The sequence below is a fragment of the Pseudonaja textilis genome, chromosome 16, assembly GCF_049901715.1.
Source record: "Pseudonaja textilis isolate UNSWEBS1 chromosome 16, rPseTex1.2, whole genome shotgun sequence".
In the NCBI taxonomy this organism is placed as follows: domain Eukaryota; kingdom Metazoa; phylum Chordata; class Lepidosauria; order Squamata; family Elapidae; genus Pseudonaja; species Pseudonaja textilis.
In genome coordinates this window covers 4,684,354-4,696,107 of record NC_142005.1, presented here as the reverse complement: position 1 = coordinate 4,696,107, position 11,754 = coordinate 4,684,354, and the positions used below count along the sequence as shown (strand labels likewise).

The 11,754-nt window shown below is 49.1% G+C and overlaps 1 protein-coding gene across 1 annotated transcript; it reads left to right on the top strand.

Annotated features, from left to right (window-relative positions):
* Nucleotides 1-1,342: 1,342 nt before the first annotated feature.
* CFL1 (cofilin 1) lies at nucleotides 1,343-10,590 on the top strand. The gene is made up of 4 exons (XM_026716301.2): nucleotides 1,343-1,510; nucleotides 5,178-5,485; nucleotides 7,125-7,201; nucleotides 9,643-10,590. Exons 1-4 carry the CDS (start codon nucleotides 1,508-1,510, stop codon nucleotides 9,753-9,755), a joined length of 501 nt encoding a protein of 166 aa, XP_026572086.1. The 5' UTR covers nucleotides 1,343-1,507; the 3' UTR covers nucleotides 9,756-10,590.
* Nucleotides 10,591-11,754: the final 1,164 nt, after the last annotated feature.

The following is an 11,754-nucleotide window of genomic DNA, read 5'->3' as shown; positions in this document are numbered from 1 at the left end:
GGGTTATCTTGATCAAGGTTTTTTTTTTTTTTCCCTTTGCCAACCCAGCCTGTTTTCTTCATTTATGCTTCAAGGCAACTTAGAAAACAATTTAATTTGGATTAAGCATTAGCTTTGTGCTTTCCTTTTGAAGCAATGGTGGGTCACTCAGTACATAAGCTAGTTTTTTGGCTCTTGCTGCAGTGAGAGTTGTGGTAGTGATAAAAATTGCTAAGTGAGTTGTTTTGCTCTTCCGAGGTTGCTGGTGGAAATATAATCAATCAGCCAATCAATAAAAACCTACTTCCTTTTGACATTTAAAATTTTTTTAAAAAGAGGCTCTTGCATTTTTGGAGAAGACATTGCTTATGCTGAAATCATTACAAAAATTATTTTTAAGTGAAAATAAAGATTAAGTATTTTTTCTCTTTATTATGTAAAAATCCTTGCACTCTGCAGAAGCTCAACCCAGTTAAAAAAAGTTTTATGATTTTTGAAACTGCCTCTCCTCCTTTTGTTGTGTTTTTATTCCTAAATAAAAGATTGTTTTTCCCTTCTGTTTTTCCCATGGCTTTTTAAAATCCATGCTGGATAACTTCAAAATAAAAACTTTGTCCTCTTGAACTGCAAAATCAAGTTGGGAGAAAAAGGTGAACAAAGATCTGGGGAAAAAAAATAAAAGATTTCCCCCTCTTTTCTTTATTACGATTCTGTAAAGAGGCATTTGGAACAGATTATTTAGCAAGGAAAAAGCAGTTAAAATGTTCTGCACAAGCTTAGCTGTGCCTCTTACATGAAGATTTGGGAATTAAACCGGCAAATAATCCGGAAAGTCTTTAATTAAAAAAAATAAGCCTCGAGTGACATCTTCCCTTCTTAAAAAAAAAATCATTAATTCACTTTCTCCCCGTTTCTCTTCTTCCTTCCTTTTCAGTGTCTTTAAAAACGACATTTCCCATGTATCCCCGGGACGTCGTATGAGCCTTTTCAAGCGCCCACGAGGAGACAGGCAAGGGACAAAAGACAGCTCGTACTATGTTTTTAGTCATCTCCAAAGGGACTAATACAGAATTATTGATTTTTTAAAATAATAATAAATACTAATTCGACTTTTTTTTAATAGCTGGAATGAAGGAAATGAGAAGGCCCGGAGAAAATGGCTTCCCGTTCCTATGGCAACCACGCACTCCCGTCACCCCGCCCATCCATTCAACAAGAAAGCGGCCTGGCGTCCGAAAAGAAGGAAGGTGGAGGGAGAGGGCAGAGAAATTGGACTAGCTTTCCCGACATGCTCCGCGCCGCCGGGCCGGAAGCGGCTTCTCCTCGGGCGGTGCCTTAAAGCGGAAGGGCCAAGGCGGGGCGGGGCTGCAGTTCCTTTCGGGCCTCGCCAGACTCGCAGCGCCAGTCGAAGTCGCCGCGGAGCTGTCGAGGCGACGAACCCGCACCTACCGCCTCAGCCCGGACCACCGAAAGCCCCGCCGCCTCCGCTTCCTCTTCCTTCTGTTCGCCTCCTCAACCGCCCGGCGCCATGGTAAGACCCGCCGCTCGCCCTCCTCTCCACACAACACCCCCCACCCCACGTTAGGCCGCCATCTTGTCATCCGGCCGCCATTTTGTGGGGGCTTCCTCAGGGAGGCGGCGGGGGGGGGGGAGGCCTCCCCTATTTTGTCTTCCCTGAGGGATTCCTCCTCCGTTTCATTCTCGGGGCGGGGGTCAATATTCCCTTTATATTCCCTTTTTCTCTCCTTCCCCCCCTTAGAGCTGCTTCCAATTTCTGAGGGGGGTCTCCTTTCTTCTCCCCACCCTGCAAATCAGGGGGCTGAAGGGTCTCTGCGCCCCCATCTTCTTCCTTCAGTGCCTTTTCTCTCCCACCCCCTTTTCTCCCAATTTTGTGGGAGTCTCCTCCCCCAAATATGAAGGGACAGGGTGTATCCTCTATGCCCCCACCTTAGAACGATTCATCCCCCCATCGATGACTCCTCCCAGTTTCTGGGAGGTGGGGGTCTCCTTTCTGCCCCCTCCTTGCATATGGGGGGTTTATAGGAGTATCCCCATAGCCTTTGTAACAAAAAAAAACCCTAATCAGTGTTTTTTTTTGTCTTCAACCCTTTGACCTGTTTCTCCCATTTTGGGGTGAGGGTCTCCTTCCCCTCCCCAAATGTAAGGAAGCATGAAGCATCCCCATGGCTTCCTCTGTGCCCCCCACCTTAGAAGAAAAGATTCCTTCTCTCTCTCGCTCCCCCTAAAAATCCCCCTTTCTGCCTCCCTGGCAATGGGGAGAAGCCAAAATGCAACCCCATCTTTCCTCCCCCTTTTCCTTATCCTCCTGTTTCCCCTCCTCCCTTGGAGGCGGTTCCCCCTAAACCTGAATCCCCTCCTCCCTCCATCAAATTTCCTGCTTGATTTCATGTCCTGGCCCAAAGTTACCCTCTTTTCACCTTTTTTTTTTTACCTTCCCCCCACTAGGAAAACTGAACCCCCAATGTCTTAATGGCTTCATTACCATCCCTTTTTTCCCCCCCTTGGTCTTTTGAAATGGGATGGAAGGGGTCTATTTCCCCCTGCCAAATTTTACTCTCTTTTTTTTTTTTGCCTGGTTTTGTAGCCTTGGCCAGCTTTTGGGTGATCTGGTGGCTTTGCGGGGGTGTATTCACACACGCACACACACCCACACACACACACACACTTTCTGTCCTTTCCTGTGGTTATTTTCCACTTCCATCCCTGGGATTCACTGGCCTGGTCCCCAAGATGGCTGGAAGACAAGGGGCTCATTATCCCCGGCCACACATGGCTGAGAAGGTTGGCCCTTGTGTGGCTTTGCATGCCTGCGCCGCTAAGGGCTGTGCGTGGTACAGTGGAGGCAAGAGAAGGAACATGGGCCACCACAGATCGGAGGGGGACGGGACTCCTCTCTGGTCAGGGGATGATGAGAACTGTAGGCCCTGTGAGGGGCGCTGTCTGGAGTCCCCCCTCAGTTCTCCGCTGGCGATGGGGAATCTTTCACATAATGTTCATATATAGGAAGTAACAATAAAATACAGAATATCCCTCAGTGTTTGTGACTGTATTTAGGAGAACAAAGACTGTGGAATTACCATGTACCTGTACTATTGTTTCAGGAAGCCCTCATCCCCCTAAATTTCTCCTCCCCCCCATCTCCTCTCCCTTTCTCCCCTGCCCCAACCTGTCAAAAGACCCCCCTTAGGTCTCTTTCCATCCTCCCCCTTGCTTCTGGGTTGAGTTAAGGGGTTGGACTAGAAGACCTCCGAAGTCCCTTCCAACCCATTCAATGGGTTGGCGAATCCCCCAGGCTTCCAACTCTGCAATCCTGAATTCTTTTCCTCCATCTCAAGATTTCTCTTTGCAACTACCCCTTGTTCGCCAGCCTCCCCCCCCCTACTCTGCGGCAGGGCGCCACTTCCCTTTCTGCAGCCCAAGCACCATCTGGCAGCTCTGGGCCACCTGCTCTTTTCGGCCTGTACTTTTTTTCCCCTCCCCAGCAAGCTACGATAGCAAACCCACAATTCCTCCCAGGGCAATCTGGAAGAGGGGCTTGCCAAAGGTGGCCCTTGGTTCCCTTCCTTTCTCTCTCTCTCTGGGCTGGTGCCACGCCTTGCTCTCCTGCCTTCGGTGGGGGCAGGATTTGCCTCCGGATTGCTTTTCTCGTGAGGCTGGGTGCTTCGGCCAGCGTTCTTCGGAAAGGCTTGCTTTTAAGACGTTGAGACTTGCGATGGAGCCAGCTGGAGGAAGGTGTCCCTTTCATCCTGCTGGTTTTTCCAAACAGACTCTTCAAACTTTTCCCCTGGCCCCTGTAATCACAATTTTATGCCCGGGGTGGAGAGCTGCCACGACATGCAAAGCCTAAACCCTATTCTGGCTTCTTGCTTGCCATAATTGTCTGGGCTCCTGCCCCAAACAACAAATAATCCGATCCCACTTGAGCCCAGCCTCACATGTTGTGCGAACTTGGCTGCCGCTATCCTGAAATGGGTCTTCTACAATCTTCTACAGAGAGGCTTCGGTCAGTCAGTCAGTTCCCTTTTCACAGCCAGAGTTTGCACTCTGTGGGAAGGAAGTTGCAGAGATGGGCGGTGCAAGTCTTTTGTGGCAGTCCAGTCCTTGTCTTGGTATAACAGAATCAGAAGGGACCTCGGAGGTCTTTTAGTCCAGCCCCCTCCTCAAGCAGCAGATCCTACAGTATCCGTCCAGTCTCTGAAAAACCTCCAGTGCTGGAGCGCACACAACTTCTGGAGACAAACCTAATTAATTGTTCTCACTGTCAGGATGCTTCTCTGCTGTGATTAATTTGCATTTGTTGCTTCTTGTCCTGCCTTCAAGTGATCTGGGGAATAGGTGCCCCCCCTTTTTCTTTGGGGCAGCCCCTCCAACATCAGAATATTGTGCAGAATAGGGTAGAGCATTTGAAGAGCATCCTGGCTACTAGTTTAAATTCTTTATTGGCCAAGTGTGATTGGACACACAAGGAATTTGTCTTTGGTGCATACGCTCTCTGTACGTGAAAGAAAAATTTGTTAGCTCTGCTTTTTAGTTTAGCATATTTGTTCGGTAAACCTGATTTAACCAACTGTGACTGATAAAACTCAGCATGTGCCTAGAATCCCCCACTGCTTTCTTACCTGTAGTAATCTTGCACAGCCGTCACCGACTTGGGATCACAATTAAGGTTAGAATTTCCATTGTTAAACGAATCTGTTATTAATCGGGTCATGTCTGATTTTGCAACCTTTTTCTGGCATGACTGTTAAGTGAATCACTGCAAAGTGTTTAACTGTTCGAAGTTATAACCCCCCTGAAAAAAGTGACTTGGGACTATTTTTCTAGACAACCATTCCAGCATCTCCACAGTCATGTGATTTATATTTGGATGCTTGACACTTGACTTGCATTTATGACTGTTGTAGGCTCCTCGGGGTCACATGATCCCGTTTGGCGACCTGACAAAAGTCAACGGGGATGCCGGATTCACTGACTAATTTAATGCCTGCAGTGATTCATTTACCAGATGTGACAAGGAAAGTCATAAAATGGAGGCGAAGATCACTTCACAAATGCCTCCCTGAGCAGCGTAAATGTTGGGCTCAGTCGTGGGCGTAAGTCGAAGGCTCCCTGTGTTGTGGTGCCCTGGTTGAGGGGCCGTCATCCCTGAGTGTTTCTCTCCTTGGTCCCCCTCCCAGGCCTCCGGGGTCACCGTCTGTGACAAAGTCATTCAGGTATTCAACGACATGAAGGTGCGCAAACACGCCCCCCAGGAGGAGCAGAAGAAGCGCAAGAAGGCCGTCATCTTCTGCCTGAGCGAGGACAAGAAGAAGATCATCCTGGAGGCCGGCAGGGAGATCCTGGTGGGCGAGTTGGGAGACACCGTTGATGACCCCTACCTGCACTTCGTCTCTATGCTGCCCCCCAGCGACTGCCGCTATGCCCTCTATGACGCCACCTACGAAACCAAGGAGAGCAAAAAGGAAGATCTGGTCTTCCTCTTCTGGTGAGGCCCCGCTCCCTCCTCCTCCTCCTCCTCCGTTGCCTCTTCCTTCCTGTTCCTTCCTTCCTTGTCTTTTCCTCCTCCTTTTTTCCTCTTTCCCTTTCTCCTTCCCTCCCTCCTTTGCTTTTTCCTCCTTTCCTTCCTCTCTTGCTCTTTCCTCTTTTTCCTCCCTCCCTTTCTCCTTCCCTCTCTTGCTTTTTCCTCCTTTCCTTCCCCTTGCTCTTTCCTTCCTTGTTCTTTGTCTTTCCTTCCTTCCTTCCTTCCTTCCTTCCTTCCTTCCTTCCTTCCTTCCTTCCTTCCTTCCTTCCTTCCTTCCTTCCTTCCTTCCTTCCTTCCTTCCTTCCTTCCTTCCTTCCTTCTTCTCCTTTTTCTCCCTCCCTCCTTCCTTCCCAGCCCCCCTTCAAAGACCCCTCATTGACAAAGGCAGAATACTTCCCTATTTCGGGAGCTTTTCTGATGGTCACTAAACCAAACCTGCTTTCAGAGGCAAGAGTGGGCTTGGGCTGCCTGCTTGCTTGCTTGCTTGGTGGGTGATGAACGGTGCCTTATCACCAGCCTCTTATTGGTGGCTTCCGTAACCGAAGCTGCTTGGCTGTGTGCCATTAAGGAGGTGATTTTCCTCCCATCAGCATGTGAGGTGGGATAGGGCCACAACTGGCCCCTCCCAGATTGGTACAAAGGGTGTGTGTGTGTGTGTGTGTGTGTGTGGAGCTCTCTTCCCCACCTTTAATAATAAAGCACTGTAGGAAGACAGCCCCTTAGCCTGCTTGGTCTCCTCTCCTTCCCAACCTCTGTAACTGGGGAATAGACTTCTAGACTGTTTCACTCCCAGCGTGTTAAACTGGGGCGAGAAAACCATAATTAACTTGGATGATCTGTATAATGGAGGACCTGAAGACAAGGGGTGTCTGGGGCTGGCCTCTCTTGCAGCTCCTTGTCCATCGCAGTTGGAGCCTCCCTGAGAAGAGTGCGCAGGGGAGGGTCTTGCCCCATCCTGTTGTCCTCCAGTCTTCCTATAAGTGGTTTTAATTTTAAAGGTGCACCTCCTGTCACCAGGTATGAAGCCTAGTCTGAAGGTGGGGAAGCTTCTTGGCTCCTTGGGTTACATCTCCCAAGCAGCAGGGCTCATGTTGGGTTAGTGGTGACGTAGGGTTCATGCGAAGTGCTCCTCCTCCTCCTCCTCCTCCTGAGAATGCCCCCAGTTGAGCCATGGTGGTGCAGTGGTTAGAGTGCAGCATTGCAGGCTAATTCTGCTGACTGCCGATTGCTAGCAGTTCGATCCTGATTGGCTCAAGGTTGACTCAGCCTTCCATCCTTCCAAGGTCTGTAAAATGAGGACTCAGATTGCTGGGAATAAGAGGCTGACTCTGCAAACCGCTTAGAGAGGGCTGTGAAGCTCTCTAAGTGCTATTGCTATTTTGGGGAGCGGGGGGGGGGATTTATTGATGAATAACATCTCCCAAATTTGCTTCTTTTTGGAAACCTGGCTTCTTCCACAGCATTGGTACTGGAGCTTGAGTCACGTGGTAGGGAGATGCAGGTAGCATAAAACCCTTAATAAATGAAAAGAAATGGCAAACTGGCCAGTGGGTGGGGGCCAGGAACATACCCGGTGTGTGAATCCTTCTGTTTCTCCCTGCAGGGCGCCCGAGAGCGCTCCTTTGAAGAGCAAGATGATCTACGCCAGCTCCAAGGATGCCCTCAAGAAGAAATTTCCAGGTGAGAGCTGGCAGGTGTGAGCCCAGGTAGAGGCAGGGCTTGTACCACCAGGCTTCTGGCTGGGGGCCCAGGTTTGACAACAGGTGGCCCTCTTGGCATCTTCCTTGATGGATGCCCGGCGTGAGAAAGTTCTCTGCCGCTCCCCGGGGGCTGGAGGGAGGCCCAACGCCTGCGGTTAGGAACAGGGAGCAGGTTGCATGAAATACAGGCAGCCCCCGACGTAGCAACGGTTCATTTAGTGGCCGAAGTTGCAACGGCACTGAAAAAAAAAAAGCGACTCTGGGCCGTTTTTCCACACTTCCCATTTGCCTTGCCTCGCCTCCCCTTGGTCACCTGATCAAAATTTGGACCCTCTGACCGGACTCCTGTTTTATCCCAGGGGTCACAGGATCTCCTTTGCGATCTTTGGATAAGCCAAAGTCAGCGGGGAAGCCAGATTCCCTTAACAACCAAATAAAACTGGGCTTCACCAACTTTACCTCACTTAACAAACGTTTCACTTCAGCGATGTAAATTTGGGGTCGTGGTTGCAAGTCAAGGACTACCTGTAATATCCCAAATTGGGCCGGTTCCTCTGGGCTTTAAACCCCCCCAATCTTCCCAAAAAAAAAAAAGGCTCTGGGATACTGCAATAGGATACTTAAACGTCGGTCATGCGGTCACGCAATTTGGGGGCTTGGCCCACCCGGCGTGTGTTTGTTTGCAACCGTCGCGAGGGCCCCAAGGCTACGATGATCGCCCTCCGCGGCTTCCGACAAAGTGGGTGGAAGTTTAAGTTTGCATAATGACCGTGCGATTCACTTTGCAACCACGGGATGTGTGTGTGTGTGTGCGTGTGGTTAACCAATGTAGCAAGAATCATAAAATGGGGCACGTTGGCAGCCTTGCCTAATGGTGGAAATTCCTGGTCCCTGTTGGCGTAAGTCGAGGACTAGCTGTACAGCCAACGTGGGTCTTTCCAACCCCTCCCCACTTCCTCCCTGTCTCCCAAAGGGGGCACTTCTTCCCCTCTTCCCAGCATCAAGGAATTTTAAAAGTTGGACACGACTTAGGATTAGCTTCTTCAGTTCGGGTTGGGGGTTCTGGGGTGCAGCTGTCTCCCCTTTTTCCCAGCCGTTTAATCTCCCCGTGCAAGCGGGGGGGAGGGGAGGATTTGATAGGAAAAAAAGGGGGGCGCTTTTCTTTGGAGGAGGAAACTGCTTCGACATATTTGTTTTCCTAGCATTGAAATTGCTTTTCTGCAGCCAGGATTCTGTCCTCTGGGCTCTGCTCTGGGGGGCAGAGGGAAGGGGGTCAACAGCCGGTGTGGGATCGGAGATGATGGTATTATAAGGCAGATCTGGGTATTTTATGGCCCTCCTGTGTCAAATCCGGCCCTAATCCAGCCCTTTGACTTGTTCCTGTCGGCCTCTGACTGACCTGCATGGTTCGCAGGTAGTCCTCGACTTACGACCACAATTGAGCACGTTTCTGTTGCTAAGCGAGACATTTGTTAAATGAACCTGGCCCCCTTTTTCTGACCCCTCTTGTCCCAGTTAGTAAATCACTGCAGTTGTCAAGTTAGCAACCCGGTTGTTAAGTGAATCCAGCTTCCCCGTTGACTTGTCAGAAGGCTGCAAAAGGGGATCCTGTGACCCCGGGACACTGCAGCCGTCATAAGGCCAAGTCAGATGTCAAGCATCTCAGTTTTCCTCATGGGAATGCTACAACAGACATAGTCATTGATTACTTTTTTAAACTGCCATTCTAACTTTCAACGGTCACTCAGTGAACTGTTGTAATTTTGACTTACCTTTACTTTTAGGTGTGAGTAAAAGTACTTTTTCGTGTTTGTTTGCTTGTTTTAAAGCCATTTTATGGCCCCAGGCTACATGCAGCCTCATGGCTGTCCCTCTCTGGTCTGCGTGGATTGCTTTTATGAAAGACACTGCAAATTTATTTATTTATTTTTCATAATTTAGTATATGTGCACCTGTGCATGCCTACACACCTTCTCAGCCCTATCGGTGTGGCTCTCTGCCACACTCCCAGTTTTTCACGCAGCCCCTTGGGAAAATAAATGGCCCGTCCATGGTATCCTGCCTTGAGCAGGATGGGTGGGACTAGAAGACCTCTGAGGTCCCTCCCAAATCTATCATCCTCTAACAACCCCATAATCCCTTTGCAGGAGGGAGTCTGGGCAACTGAACGGAGCTAGCAGAGTGTTTTACTGGCCGGATGCCCTTCCTGTCACCAGTGCAGAGTTTTGTTCCGCAGATAATATTCCCAGTGTGCCCAGAGAGAGAGAAATATCTGCCTCTACCTAGGATCGAACTCCCTTCCTGCTGTATGAGTCCAACAAATCTTAAGACCCAGCCTTAGGTGCCGGAGTGGGGGGGGCGACCTCCTACCCCGCCACCCCCTCAGACCTCACCTCTCCTTCCTTCCTCTCTCCCCCGCAGGGATCAAGCACGAATGGCAAGCAAATGGCCTAGAAGACATCAAAGACCGCCAGAGTCTAGCGGAAAAGCTGGGGGGCAGTTGCGTCATCAGCTTGGAGGGCAAGCCCGTGTGAGGGCCCCCGACTCCTCCCCTTCCCGGGTCCCCTGTCGTGCCAGTGACTCTGGAGCTTCCATGTTAATGGCCCCATGCTACTGTTGGGGGTGGGGGGGTCGGGGGGGGGTCCTTCCTTTTCTCAGTTCCATTCCAATTATTATTTTTTCTGCCTTCTCCTCTTCCCTGGCCTGGTTCTCTCTCTCTCTCTCTCTCTCTCTCTCTCTCTCTCCTCCTGTCTCAGCAGCTGCCTTGCAGCCTGCTGTTCAAATTTGCCAAACGTGCTACAGCTATTCTCCCCCCCCCAACACTCCTCTCCAGCTCTTTCCTCCTTTCTCTCTCTCCCCCCCTTTCACACCCTTGAGGTGACATTCCTGAAGGAGGGGCAGGGTCTCCAGTCCTCGGCCTCTCCCTTGGTTTTCTTTGGTCCACCTGCTTCCTCCAATTCCCCTCCTCTTCCTCTCAAGGGTACGGGGTGGCGGCGGTAAGCAGCCAATGGCTGGGATCGATGGGGACCCTAATTTCCAGAATTAGTCCGTTTTCCAGTGTGTACAAAAAGAAAAGGGTTGTTTTTTTAAAAAAAAAAAATGGGTTTCTGTACGTGTGTGGTTTTTTTTTCTTCGAGAAAGTGTGGAATGGCAACTGCGTTCCCCGCCCCTCTTCCCTGTGATGACTTCCTCTCCCCAAGTTCCTTTTCTTAACTGCCATAGTAGCTCTGTGCTTGTCTGTAGTACTGTGTACAAATAAAATATTGTGGAAAACAGTTGTACCCATCTCTACGTTGGGGGTGGAATTAACAAACTTTATGGAAGCAGTACCACCAAGAACCTGAATTCAGTAATAAAAAAAAAATGCTACCTTTGGCGTCTCGCCTCGTTTTATTTGCTCGGGCTTTGGGGGAAGAGGCTGACGTCAAAATCTGGGGTCAGTTAAGTCTTCGTCGATGGAGGGGGATATTTGTAGCTCAGGGTTGAACAGTGGCGTCTTGAGCTGGGTGGTTTCCTTGCAGACGTTTCATGACCCAACTAGGGAACACAACCAGTGTTAGGAGGGAGTTGGTTTTGCTGCAGATGCCCCCTTTTTGCACTGATGATGATCCCTAGTTGGGTCATGAAACGTCTTAAAGGAAACCAAGCTGAGAGCACCAAGGGACCTCATGGTCTTCCTCCTCTACTTTGGAAGTCCCATTCCCTTTTAAAACTGATGACGTTACTTAGTTTGGTAATGAAACACAAGAAAACCAACCTCAGAAAGCACCAAAGACTACAGTTAAAATCTTGCATTGAGTTGGTAGGATGTTCTGTCAAATCCTACATCACATCCTACTTTTGTGTAGAACAAGGATCTACACTAAAATGTCCTTTTTCCTCCCCAATCTTCAAAGGTTTTATCTCTCAGCTCTGGACTCCTCAGAAACTAAATTCAATTTTGAAATTTTGTGTATTTTACGGTTAGCATTCTGCCCCCATTTTACTTTACGTGTAAAAACAAAGAAACAGCCAGTTGGTTCTTTCTCCTCATAACCACTATCCCAGTTAAAATCCTACATTTAGTTAATTTTATTTGACGAAGTGAGGGAGCTAACAATTTCGCCTTGTAATAAAATTAAATAAAAAGGCGTCTCACCTTTTTTTAGAGTGATTTTTCCTTGTGGGTCTAAATATTCAGCCTTAGATGTGTGGACTTCCAACTCCCAGAATTCCCCTGGGAGTTGAAGTCGTCCCGTCTTCAAGGTTGAGAAACAAAGCTCTTAAGTTTCAGGCAGGGACAAATTAAATTTACCACCTTCTTGAACATAGTTAATATCTAACCAGGTTGCCTTCGGGGTTTGGGAGGAAAATCTCCAGCAATAACTAATCTAGGTTTTCTCTTGTCCCACCGAACTGATTTCTACGGAGGCTTCAATACAAGTCTCAATCCTTTTTTCTCACGATGGGTCCGGTCCGTCCAGGTTCTGAAACTCGAGGGAAAAAATTGTGGTTTTTAAATTTAATCTGAGGAAACTCTGCTTGGGTGCGGCT

Excerpts from the sequence above, each read along its gene's own strand:
- CFL1 (XM_026716301.2), top strand. Across the intron at positions 5,486-7,124 it reads GATCTGGTCTTCCTCTTCTG|GGCGCCCGAGAGCGCTCCTT; the intron begins GTGAGGCCCCGC and ends TTCTCCCTGCAG. Across the intron at positions 7,202-9,642 it reads CCTCAAGAAGAAATTTCCAG|GGATCAAGCACGAATGGCAA; the intron begins GTGAGAGCTGGC and ends TCTCCCCCGCAG.